At 47.1% G+C, this 11,286-nt stretch overlaps 1 protein-coding gene across 2 annotated transcripts; it reads left to right on the forward strand.

Moving 5' to 3' along the window:
- Positions 1-240: 240 nt before the first annotated feature.
- Positions 241-9,734, forward strand: LOC106817172 (voltage-dependent anion-selective channel protein 2-like). Of its 2 annotated transcripts, none has more exons than XM_014821825.1 (9): positions 241-313; positions 1,395-1,470; positions 3,558-3,692; positions 4,049-4,169; positions 4,415-4,525; positions 5,357-5,473; positions 6,494-6,644; positions 7,206-7,263; positions 7,883-9,734. In XM_014821825.1, exons 2-9 carry the CDS (start codon positions 1,407-1,409, stop codon positions 7,972-7,974), a joined length of 849 nt encoding a protein of 282 aa, XP_014677311.1. In that variant the 5' UTR covers positions 241-313; positions 1,395-1,406; the 3' UTR covers positions 7,975-9,734. The 2 variants fall into 2 exon arrangements, with proteins under 2 accessions (XP_014677311.1, XP_014677312.1); XM_014821826.1 differs by lacking the exon at positions 241-313 and adding an exon at positions 334-352.
- The last annotated feature ends 1,552 nt before the right edge of the window (positions 9,735-11,286 follow it).

The following is an 11,286-nucleotide window of genomic DNA, read 5'->3' on the forward strand; positions in this document are numbered from 1 at the left end:
CCGTGGATTGCAGTGGAAGTATAAGTACAAGTTGATTAGTACAACAAATAGGTACAACCAAAGTGGGAAAAGCTTTATCATAGTGACTATGTGTTAGTAATATAAGTTCTTTTATTTAAATGTACAATATTCCATTTATTTGTGTAATATTAAATTGTTGTTTCCATATGGTTGTTTCTATATGTAATTGTTGTGTCTATATATTTAATTTCGCGCCAGGAGATGGCGCAACTATCGAGTGCCTGTGCCGATACTTTTGGAATCCCCTTGCTCGTCCTTCTGAAAGCGCCGCAGTAACAGCAAGCGTCCAAACGTAAGCGTTGATATTTAATCTTACCCACTAGTAGTACAGGTATTGTTGTATTATTTAAATTCATTGTTAACAGCATAATATAGGACATATGGATGTTTTAAATGTCATTATTTGTGTCACGAGTAATGAGTACAGCAATATTGAGATATTGAAATCTAATGCAGTTTTCCAGTTTCAACATGGCAGCCTCCATTGGCAATGTGAAATAGCAGTGTTTCAAACCTTAATTCTACGTCTTGTTAGTGTAATTTAATTAGATATCTCATGTATGTTTATTTATGTGGTCATATTAAAACGTAGATGCATTACTATTGGTTGCAATCCTTAATAATAAGTTCAAATTTGTGTTGGCAGCAAGTGAATTTTCGTGCCCGATTCTCTTTTCATACAATTGTCCTATTAGTATTAATATTATAATCCTATGCCGTGTCTCTGGCCATTGATTTGAACAACATGACTACAAATGTGTGACTAAATTAGCAGAAGGTAGGTAGGTATAGTCTTGACATTTTTAACCGCCCCCGTAAAGTAAAGTAAAGTAAGCTTTATTTAACGTCAGTAGTGTTGTACAGAGAAAATAAGCCATGGCTTTTCCGCCGACCAAGTGGAATTCAGGCAGCAGATTTATTGGAGTAACTGATTTACTGTCAGACTCCCTGATTTGACATATGCAGGAGTCCGTGTGACTCCCTGAAAATTCTGCCATACTAACTAGTCCGTTCCAGAGCACGGCCTCGCGGAATTACTATATTTGTTTAGCTCATGTCCAAAGAAAATTTGGCAGATGTGCAACTGCATGAATATTAAAAATAAGCAAATGCGTTATTGTTAATGTCTTTAATTTTGAATCTCAGACTGCGGACTCCCTCATTTTGCTGCGGACTCCCTCTTATTGTGGGTCGGACTCCCTTGTTCAAAAGTTAATTTCTACCCCTGTACATTGGTGACCTTGAGCATTGAATTATCAGCAATATCATAGTGTGAGAAAGCCATAAGATGTTGCACATAGTAGCTCTGCCTATGTTCTAAAACATGTATGGTTTAATGTTTAAATTTATGGATTTTATTGCTATGCTTTCAGACCTGAACAATAATGGCTCCAGTTCAATACAGTGATTTGGGAAAAGGATCCCGAGATCTTTTCTCTAAAGGCTACAGTATGTATTGAAGTTTGTGCATGCAATATTGTGTTGCACATAGTTGCATTACATAGAAACACATACACAAAATTCGATTCTAGTTTCTATTCAATGTTTAAAGGGATCGTTTACTCTAGGTTCCAGGGTTATTTTCAGTTAATTAATTATTTAGGTTAAAATTACGCTACATAAAAAGTTTCATGGTTCTATCACCATTAGAAATATTGTTAAAAAATGTTTTGAAGCTAATGACTACAGTTTGATTACAACGACGGTGGCGCCACTCAAAGCGCACGATCTGATAAGTTGCGCAAAACCACTTTCCAGCCAAGGGCTACAGACCGAGGGTGTTTCTTATTTATTAATTTAAAAGCAAAAGGATTGTAATATCTTATAAACGACATATAGTTTCAGTTATAATATGGATATATTTGCCCTAAAATGAATATCGTTCGGTTAAATAGCATTTAGGTGTAAATATAATTGGACTTTTGTGATTAGCCCTCGGTCTGTAACGTGCAAAATATATTGTCAAATACGCAACTTTTTCGGGGTGGCAGCACGGTCGCGGGTGTCGTGGCACCGTTCAAATTTCGTAGCGTTGATGTGAAATTAATTATAACAACTAAATTAGGTATCTGGTAACAAATACGTGTGGGTATAGAAGATTTGTTATACAGTAAGTACAGTTGTATGCAGTAAAATCTACTATCCCTTTAACGTGTCATCGTGTGACTTATTTTCGACTTTAAACGTTTGTGAGCTTTTACATGAGCCTTAGTCCACCACGATGAATGATGTTTGGTGAAAGTTCCATGGAGTAAAGTTGGCCGTTTTCAGTCTGAATCGACGGGATATATAACCTTGAACTGCATGTTGCCTCGTATTCACGGCTGCGAATGCCGACGTATCATTCGTTAGAAATGTGCAGTGTTGAGTTAGAATTTCTGGCTCTAGTAACATAGCGAATGGAGTTGTGACGGTGGGTGAGTTTGTGGTGGTGGTGTTGGAGTTGTGGGTTGTGGGTTGTGGGTTGTGAGTGTCCTGTTTTATGGCAGGAGCGCTTTATTGCAGGTGGATTGTAATACTGTTACAGCATAGCTAACATTCACGTGGGTGCGTCGGGTGTATGAAATACCTCGCAATTACATGGGTAAATCGAGAGGAAGCACAGAGCCATAGCCAACATACTAAATTTTTACTGCTGGAAAGGGTTCTAGTAAAGGGCAGTTGGTTTGATTTTGCACACGTGTGTCGCAAATTCTTTTCCTAAAGTCGCATGCGTTTGCTACTCCCCAGTGGGGTATTTGATATAGCTTGTTCATTTGTGCCAGATGCCTCCCTAATGCCTCCACACCCTTCCCTAAAATATGTTGGGTTAGAGAAACTCAAGAAAACATCTAAGCTTTTTTTTGTGTGGCATGTGTGCGTGGAACGACGCGTTAAAGAGACGATGTGTGTGTGCTCGTGCATGTGCGATTTTGTTTTAGGGGTAGTTGTAATGTGATCACAGCACACATGAATGGCATGCAGTGCGCTAAATTAAATTCATACTGCAATTATGTTTGAAAGAATGTTGACATAGAACAGTGTTTCAAGATACCAGTAGAACTATGTAGGCATTACAGTTAACTCAAGCGAATTCCATTTTGGCTCGAGTTTGTTGAAGCTATGGTGAGAAAACATTTATAAATGTAAGCAGCATTATAGATTTTTAACGCAGTGCAGATACTTATTAATATTTTAGATAAAGCTTTACTCAAATTTGGTAAAAGCTCATTTGATCAAATGATTACGCAATATTTTGGCTAGCATTCAAGGGCAGAATAACCAATAGCAATGTGCTAGCATATATCCAGTATCCATTTTTGCTATGACCTTTGCTAAACCTTCGAAAATATTGTCGAGTCAATTTTTGATTAGCAGCCGGTCTACCGGTTACTTGGTATTTACCTCAAGCAGTAGTTACCGAGCAGAACCCATCCCGCTGGAATGGCCATCTTCCTAAAGACCACCACTTTTTCTGCATTTCGCTCCTCAACTGGCCTTTACGTGCAGTTTTGACTTCGATTACGAACCTCTCTTTCTCTCTCTCTCCTTTCCAGATTTTGGACAGATCAAACTTGAGTGCAAGACGAAGGCGGCAAATGGCGTTGAGTTCAACACGACGGGCAGCTCCTGCAACGAGAGCGGGAAGGTCGCCGGCAACCTGGAGACAAAGTACAAGTGGAGCGAGTATGGTACGTCGACGCGCGGCGACGACGCGTGGCGAGCGAAGGTTTCGCATTGAAGTTACGGACGCGCGACAACGTTCGCTCGCGGATCTTTTTCCCGGCGGCGAAAATTTCCGCGAGTTTCAGGTGCGAAATTTAACACGAGCGGGTAGCCGTCCAGAAAAAAAACGACGTTTTCTTGTTCGGGGGAAGGGTTGTGCCCAAGTGCGGTGCGTGGCGAGTAGCGGATGTTTTACACGTGTGCGGGCGTAATTTCTCCCGTGGAAGTGGCTTGCCCGGCGCGGAAAGCAATTATGCGCGAATATGGGCGCGGTCACGTAATAAAAGGAGAGTTAATTTGTTGCGTGTTGCCGTGGCGACAGGACTGACGTTCACGGAGAAGTGGGACACGAACAACGTGCTAGCGACGATGATCACCATTGAGGATCAGATAGCTAAGGGATTGAAGCTGACCTTTGACTCGTCCTTCTCCCCACAGACAGGGTGAGTCTCCATTTCTCGGGGTTAGAAATTAACTTTTGAACAAGGGAGTCCAACGTTTTATCGCCTTCAGGGCACGCGTTACATTGCGGCATTATTTTACACGTACTTTTATTACATTGTGCTACCTTGCACGCATCGTGGGTTTACGATCTGTCGTACTCACGAATTCGAGCTCGCGGGAAATTCTTGTGCGGTTCTAACCTCGTCTCTCCCCCCCCTCTCTCTCTCTCTCTCGTTCCGTGCAGCAAGAAATCCGGACAGATCAAGACCGCCTACAAGCACGACTACGTGCACGTGAACGCAGATGTGGATCTTGACTTTGCGGGACCCCAGCTGCACGGCTGCGCCACCGTCGGGTGAGTTAGTGGTCATAATCTCCGCGTCAGGCTTGCCAGCGTGCGCCGCGTACGCGACGACCAATCTGGCCAGAGCGCGGTCCGAAAAAATGGTCCCTGGGGGACTGTGTAATGTTAATGATAGTCTGTATTACGAGTGAGTCGTAAATAGGGAGACTAAACGGTAACGACTAAACGCTAACGAGGTGGTAACAGTCTGTTAATGATGTGCATTTTATTTTAACCTACATTGTTTGAGATGTTCTCTATGAGAAGTAAATATTTCTGAAACGGACTCGATCGAGACCACCTTTTTGATTTAATTTCTGGTTCTTCATCGTGACTGGTCCACCTGCTAGAATCTTGTCAGAGAGAGTGTAGATCTTTCGTGTGACTAAAGATCTTTCGTAGATCTTTCGATGGAGACGAGTTTTACGTACCGAGTGTGCGACCGACTCGGAGTGTGCCGGATCGAGTTCCAGCGAATCTTAAAAGGATGCAATCTTGCATATAGATGCTATCGGGCAATACCAGTTTGAACCAGAACACCACCCACCGACGATTGACAGTGCTTGGACAGGAGGCTGTTTGAAACAGTCAACTTAGAGCGACACATTGCTGTGTTCGCTAGAGCGCAGACGGATCAATATTTAAGCTGGTATTATTTCGGAGGGGGACTGGACGTACTCGCAGTGCCTGCGAATGCCAGCTCCCGTTTCTTGCAGATGCCATCTCCTCCAGCGTGACGGCAGCTGAATTCGCGGGGGCGGTGTTTGGTCACGACGACGCCCCTCCCTCGTGATCGTAATCTCTCTCTTTCTCTCTCTCTATATTGCTGTCGCCGTGGCGCAGGCACAACGGATGGCTCGCGGGCTACCAGGCGTCGTTCGACACCGCCAAGTCCACGCTGACGAGAAACAACTTTGCGATCGGATACGCGACCGACGACTTTGTGCTCCACACGAACGTGTAAGTGCGCGTAGACGGCGACTCGGCCGGAGGACTCGGACGCGTTCTCCCTCGCGACGCCGTCGGGAACGTCTCGGTCCAGATTTTGGGTCTCGATGGTAACTTACGGCATGCTCTCAGGGTGCTAATCGTTAAAGTCGTAGAGCCGTGGCCGAGTCTCGGAGAGGTTTTCGATGTGATTCTGGTTTGCCGCGAAGCTAATGAGCGTTGCTATAGCGACGCCGCCCTCGTGCGATCGGGAGTCTGTTAATGATGCATGATACATTAACCTACATTGCTTGAGACGCGTCGTCGTCTGTGAGAAGTCAACATTTCTGAAACAGACGCTCCCTCGAACGCAGATGAGTTCGGCTACGTATCCTGATGACGAGCGGTACGGTACGCAGAGATGCCAACCACTACGATTTATCCGTATTTTATACGAATTTGTATTCCTTTTGCACCACTACGACCAGTTTGTATCAAACTACGAATTTCACTGTGATCGAAATTATATATTTTTTTTCCAATTATTGTAATTTTTTGTCAATTTATTGAAATTTTTGACCCTCAGAATGCAGAAAATTGCATCTCAGAATCAAAATTTTTTTCGGGGGCGCATGCCGGACCCCCCTAGCGAACTCGGGTCACTACGTGACCCTCGAACTACTAATTTGATGGCCAGAAACTACAGATTGCTTCAAATATGTGTTGGCATCTCTGGGTACGGTGACGTACTACAGTATCGAATTTGCGCACGTTTTTTTCCGCATTCAAACGTTGTTGGCGTCAGGGTCGCGGCAATTGTCGCGATGAACGTCGTAAACGCGTGAGCCGTCGCAAAAAAATTACGGCCAGAAATTTAGTTGAAATTTTGCGCGAAAACGTAACGTATATATATGCGATAAAAAAAATTCTGCGAGTGCACATGATGAATGCGCGAGCAGCCGCGCTGAAAATGCGATCCCAGTCGCTGCGCGTACCACCGCCGCCGCCACCCTTACCTCGTGTGTCAGCGTCGACGGTGGTTGGTACTTTCAGCAACGACGGGCAGGAGTTCTGCGGCGCCATCTACCAGAAGGTGAACGACGATCTGGAGACGGCTGTGCAGCTGAGCTGGACGGCAGGCAGCAACGCGACGCGGTTCGGACTCGCCGGCAAATACACGTTCGACAACGACGCGTCCGTCAGCGTGAGTACTCGCACGCACGCACACATGCACTTACACGCGCACCCACTCACGCACGCTCGTGCACGCACACACATGTACATACACCTACACGCACGCACACACGCACGCACACGGTCAAATACACACATGCACATGTGCCTACCTACGCACGCACGCACGCACGCACGCACGCACGCACGCACGCACGCACACTTGCACATATACCTACAGGCGCACGCACACATGCACATACACCTGCACGCACAGGCACTTGCACATAAACACACCTACACGCACACATATACCGCCACGCACACGTGGAAATGCACGCATGCACACACACACACACGGGTCGATGGATCTATGCTCTTCGTTGTCCGAAAGAAAATTACTCTTAACATTTATTACTCTTACGTCTTAAATTGAACCATTTCTCAACAAATAGAGATAGTCAGATTAAACACAGCAGGTTGGCGACAAGAGTTTTTACATTCTCTCGTATTTTGGTGGGATTTTCCATTTTCGTAAATGTTAATTTTACTCTATTCGTCTGACGTTTCGTTTGCATTCTCCGCCCTACAGGCCAAGGTGAACAACTCCAGCCAGCTCGGTGTAGGCTACTCGCAGCAAATCAGGAAAGGTGAGTGAATCGCGCGCATGGGCGACGAGAGATCGTGGAAACGGAGAATTGACGATCGGAACGGAGAAATGTCGTCCCATCGACCGCCGGTAGTGCGATCAGGGGAAAAAGTACTTTTTTTTCACGGGAGCTCTTTTTCAAGTCTGTGGGAAAAATAGCTCTCGTCAAAACTTTTACGGGAGCTATTTTGAGCCTCACGTGAGCGATTTCGGAGGTTTGAAGAGCAAACCACTCATCGCTCCCGTGTATTTTTTACCCTGGTTGTCCCGGATGGGTTCGATGACCTTGTGCCTTGAGGTCAGCGCATGGTGGCAAGCGCGCGCGCGCGAGAGAGACAGGTCGGGCGCGATCGGGTGAAACTTTTTATCGCTAAGTGCAGACGTCAGGGCGATGCGATTCTGGTTTGCCGCGAAGCTAATGAGCGTTGCTATAGCGACGCCGCCCGCGTGCGATCGGGAGTCTGTTAATGATGCATGATACATTAACCTACATTGCTTGAGACGCGTCGTCGTCTGTGAGAAGTCAACCTTTCTGAAACAGACACTCCCTCGAACGCAGAGAATATTCTGACTCGCGTCTCTGCGCTCTCGCGTCTCACAGCCTCTCGTCTCGCTTGCAGGGGTCAAGGTCACGCTGTCGGCGCTCATCGAGTCGAAGAACCTGAATGCCGGAGGTCACAAGTTCGGCATCGGATTCGATCTCAGCCCATAAGACTGTCGCCGCCGCTCACAGCAGCAGCCGCTGCAGCAGCAACAGCAGAAGCAGCAGCAGCAGCAGTAGCAGCAGCAGCAGCAGCAGCAGTGGCGGCAGTGTTGGAGCAGCAGCATTGGAGCAGCAGCAGCAGCCGGAGCGACTAACTAGCCAATGGTAGTTGTAGCACTGACCGCCTCGCGACGAACCGAGCGTGCAGGACAGACCACCAGCGGCGGCGGCGGCGGCAACGCCCTGCGAAATACGTCACTCTGAAGACGAAGATGCGACGACGACGACGACGACGCCGCCATGACGCGACTCCCCGACTCCGTCGAGCGACGAGAGGGAGAGGTTGCGTATCTCGCTTCTTGGCGCGTCTCTCCTGAAGGTGGACCGTGTGTCGTCAACCCTGCGGGGAGGCCGTCTGCGATAGCGGGTACCGCTCTCAAGCTCCGGGGTCGCCGTGGTCGCGGCTGCGCCCCCTGGTGTGCTGTCCTGCACACTAGTAACCATAGCACTACAAAATACCCACCCGGCTGACACTTGTATGATAATTGACATATTGACATATGGTAATCACAAAAATGCTCTCTCGTTCTGCTGATTCGCTCTTTTTATTAACGGTACTTTTTGATAGTTGTGATCTTCGTAGGCGCCGGCTGACGTGTCCCGAAACGCGAGCTTGTATTTATTTTGGCCGACCCCTGTTCTTTGTTAGGACGGTGTATAAAGTCTTGTTTCCTTAGTAAGCCCCGCGGAGGTGGAAGCAGATTATTCGTTGATTACTGAAACCTCCTCGGTGTCTAGGTAAACTCTCTTGCGTTCGATAGCGCGGTTTTTCGCTGATGAAAGATTGGAGACGTGAATTTTGTCGGCATGCATGCGCGCGCGGACGCGAGAGCGAGAGCGAACGATTGCCTTAGCGAAACGCGGGTGGGGGAGCCAGGAGCTGCGACGCAGATGATGCTACGCCATCCCGTCAAAAGCACGCGGGCAAGAAGGCGACCTGTTTATCGGTCACGCGCTGCCCGCCCACCGCCATCTTGCCGCTACGTATCGCTCCCCTGCGTGCCGGTGGCGCGCGCCCCCGCGGCCCATTCAACCCTCGTGGATAGCCAGCCCGGACTGCACGCACTCCGAGATCGTCGGGGCAGCGAACGCGCACCGACGGGTAGCGCCACCGCGCCTCGGTCTGCGTGCAGTCGTCCCGTATACGCGAGCGGACGCAGCGCTGGTGTTGTTTCGATCGTCGGCGCGCACGCGAGCGCCCCCTGCCGGCGGAAGCGGACGGCGACGAGAGTCGCCGTACCTGACCCGTTTGCGTCGGCCAGGGGGCGCCACCGGCGCGGGGACGACTAAGGAGCCGAGAAGGGAGGTTGCTCACCGTGCGATGGGAAGGGGGTCATGCCGTGGCGCCCTCTAGCGGCAGGAATGCCCCGTGACCCCTGTATGACCTTACGGATGGCCCCCGGACTCGGTTCGCGGTCGCGAGCGTGGAGGCGGTAGCGTCGGCGATGGACGGGCGCGCGGCTGTAAGTGGCGCCCCCTGCATTCCTCTCGCGCGCGGCGTTTCTTCGGCGATGGGTTTGCATCTCGTTCTCGCGTCGGACTTGTGTGTGTCGATCGTTTGTACGCGCACGTCGATGTGGAACATGTTTCGGTGCGCACTCGTTGTCACAACGGTAATCGGCACGGCGACGGATTCTCGAATTCTTGCTTTCTTTTGGAAAAATGTGAATAAAAAAATAATAAAATTGGAAATGTAGTGATGTACCAAACGCTAATCGTTATGCCGTTTTTTATCTGGTTGGATGAGCAGTGACTTTGTCCTTAAAAGGCCTTAATTTGTCTTTTTGTCATTGAAAGTCCTTGGAAATAGGTCCAAGTCCTTATTTTATGTCTAATGTCCTGAAAATAAAAAGCAAATCTTCATTGCTGGTTATCTGACTGGCTCTATTCCAAGTCTTCGCTAAAAATGTTAAATTAATTCCAATATTTACATATCAGAAGTAGTTCCCTATTATCTACTCCTGATGTATTGTCAACTAATGTATTCTAATAAAGTAGTTGTTTTGTCCCTAATTTTTACGTGCAGGTGGTGTAGGGGTCTAGATTATTAAGTTCATCATTGTAATATTTATTTATTACTTGGTGTTCATATTTTCCTACACAATTGTGTCCATTTTTGTGTAGGAAAATACACACTGAGTAATAAAAAAAAGATTTAAAAAAGAAGATATATAGTTAAGGTGACCAATGACTAAAAAAATGGGAAACAAACTAGTTTTAACAGATACATGGTTCATAGAACAGAACATGGTCTGTTCTCTGAACCATCTACTGAGTACCTAGCAGTAATAATGTACCATAATCAACCATCACGAAAAACCAGGAAAATACCAATAATACATTTTCAATCATTCAATAGGTGGTATTCTATCTATTTCTATCTAGCCCTATATCTGGTATGTCTATCTATTTATATGGTACTTTCATCAGGTTATATTCTCTCGGGAATAGGTGATCCCCCTCTCCCACTTTTTCACTCTCGGAGCAGAGAGAGAGAGAGAGAGAGAGAGAGAGAGGAGAGAGAGAGAGAGGGTCATGAAAAATCGCAAATATCCAAATAGAAAGAGGGCATAGAGCGACCGCGACCTTTTACAGAGTTACTTGCGACCCTACAAAGCGGACCGCGACCTGTGTCTAACCTCGCAGGTCAGGTCAAAGACGTCGCGTGAAGTCGTCTGCGTCGTACTGCAGCAGCTGCTCCATGCTGCTGGCCGATGCTCGGACTCAGATCTCTCAAGTCTGCGTCAGCGTCGGCCGCGTCTGCTAACGCGCGCGACGCCATAAGACTCTAGCTTAAATCTGTTAATCTAACATTAATGTTAATTTCTCTATCTCTCTCTCTTTCTCTCTCTCTCTCTCTATCTATCTCTCTCTCTCTCTCTCTCTCTCCTCTCTCTCTCTTTATCTCTCTATTCTCTCCCTCTCTCTTTCTCTCTCTCTCTCTCTTTCGGCTCCTCGTTATCTCTCTCGCTTTCTATCTCCTTCTCTCTATCTCTCTCTTTCTCTTTTATCTTCTCTCTCTCTCTCTCTCTCTCTTCTCTCTCTCTCTCTTTCTCTCGCTCTCTATCTCTCTGTTTCTCTCTCTCTTTGTCTCTCTATCTCTCTCTTTCTCTCTCACCCTCTCTATCTCTCACGCTCTCTATCTCGCTCTCTTTATCTCTCTATCTCGCCGTCTCTCTTTCTCTCTCTCTCTCTCTTTCACTCTCTATATATCTCTCTCTCTCTCTCTCTCTCTCTCTCTCTCTCTATCTCTCTCTCTTT

Source organism: Priapulus caudatus, unplaced genomic scaffold (assembly GCF_000485595.1).
Source record: "Priapulus caudatus unplaced genomic scaffold, Priapulus_caudatus-5.0.1 Scaffold1619, whole genome shotgun sequence".
NCBI lineage: Eukaryota > Metazoa > Priapulida > Priapulimorpha > Priapulimorphida > Priapulidae > Priapulus > Priapulus caudatus.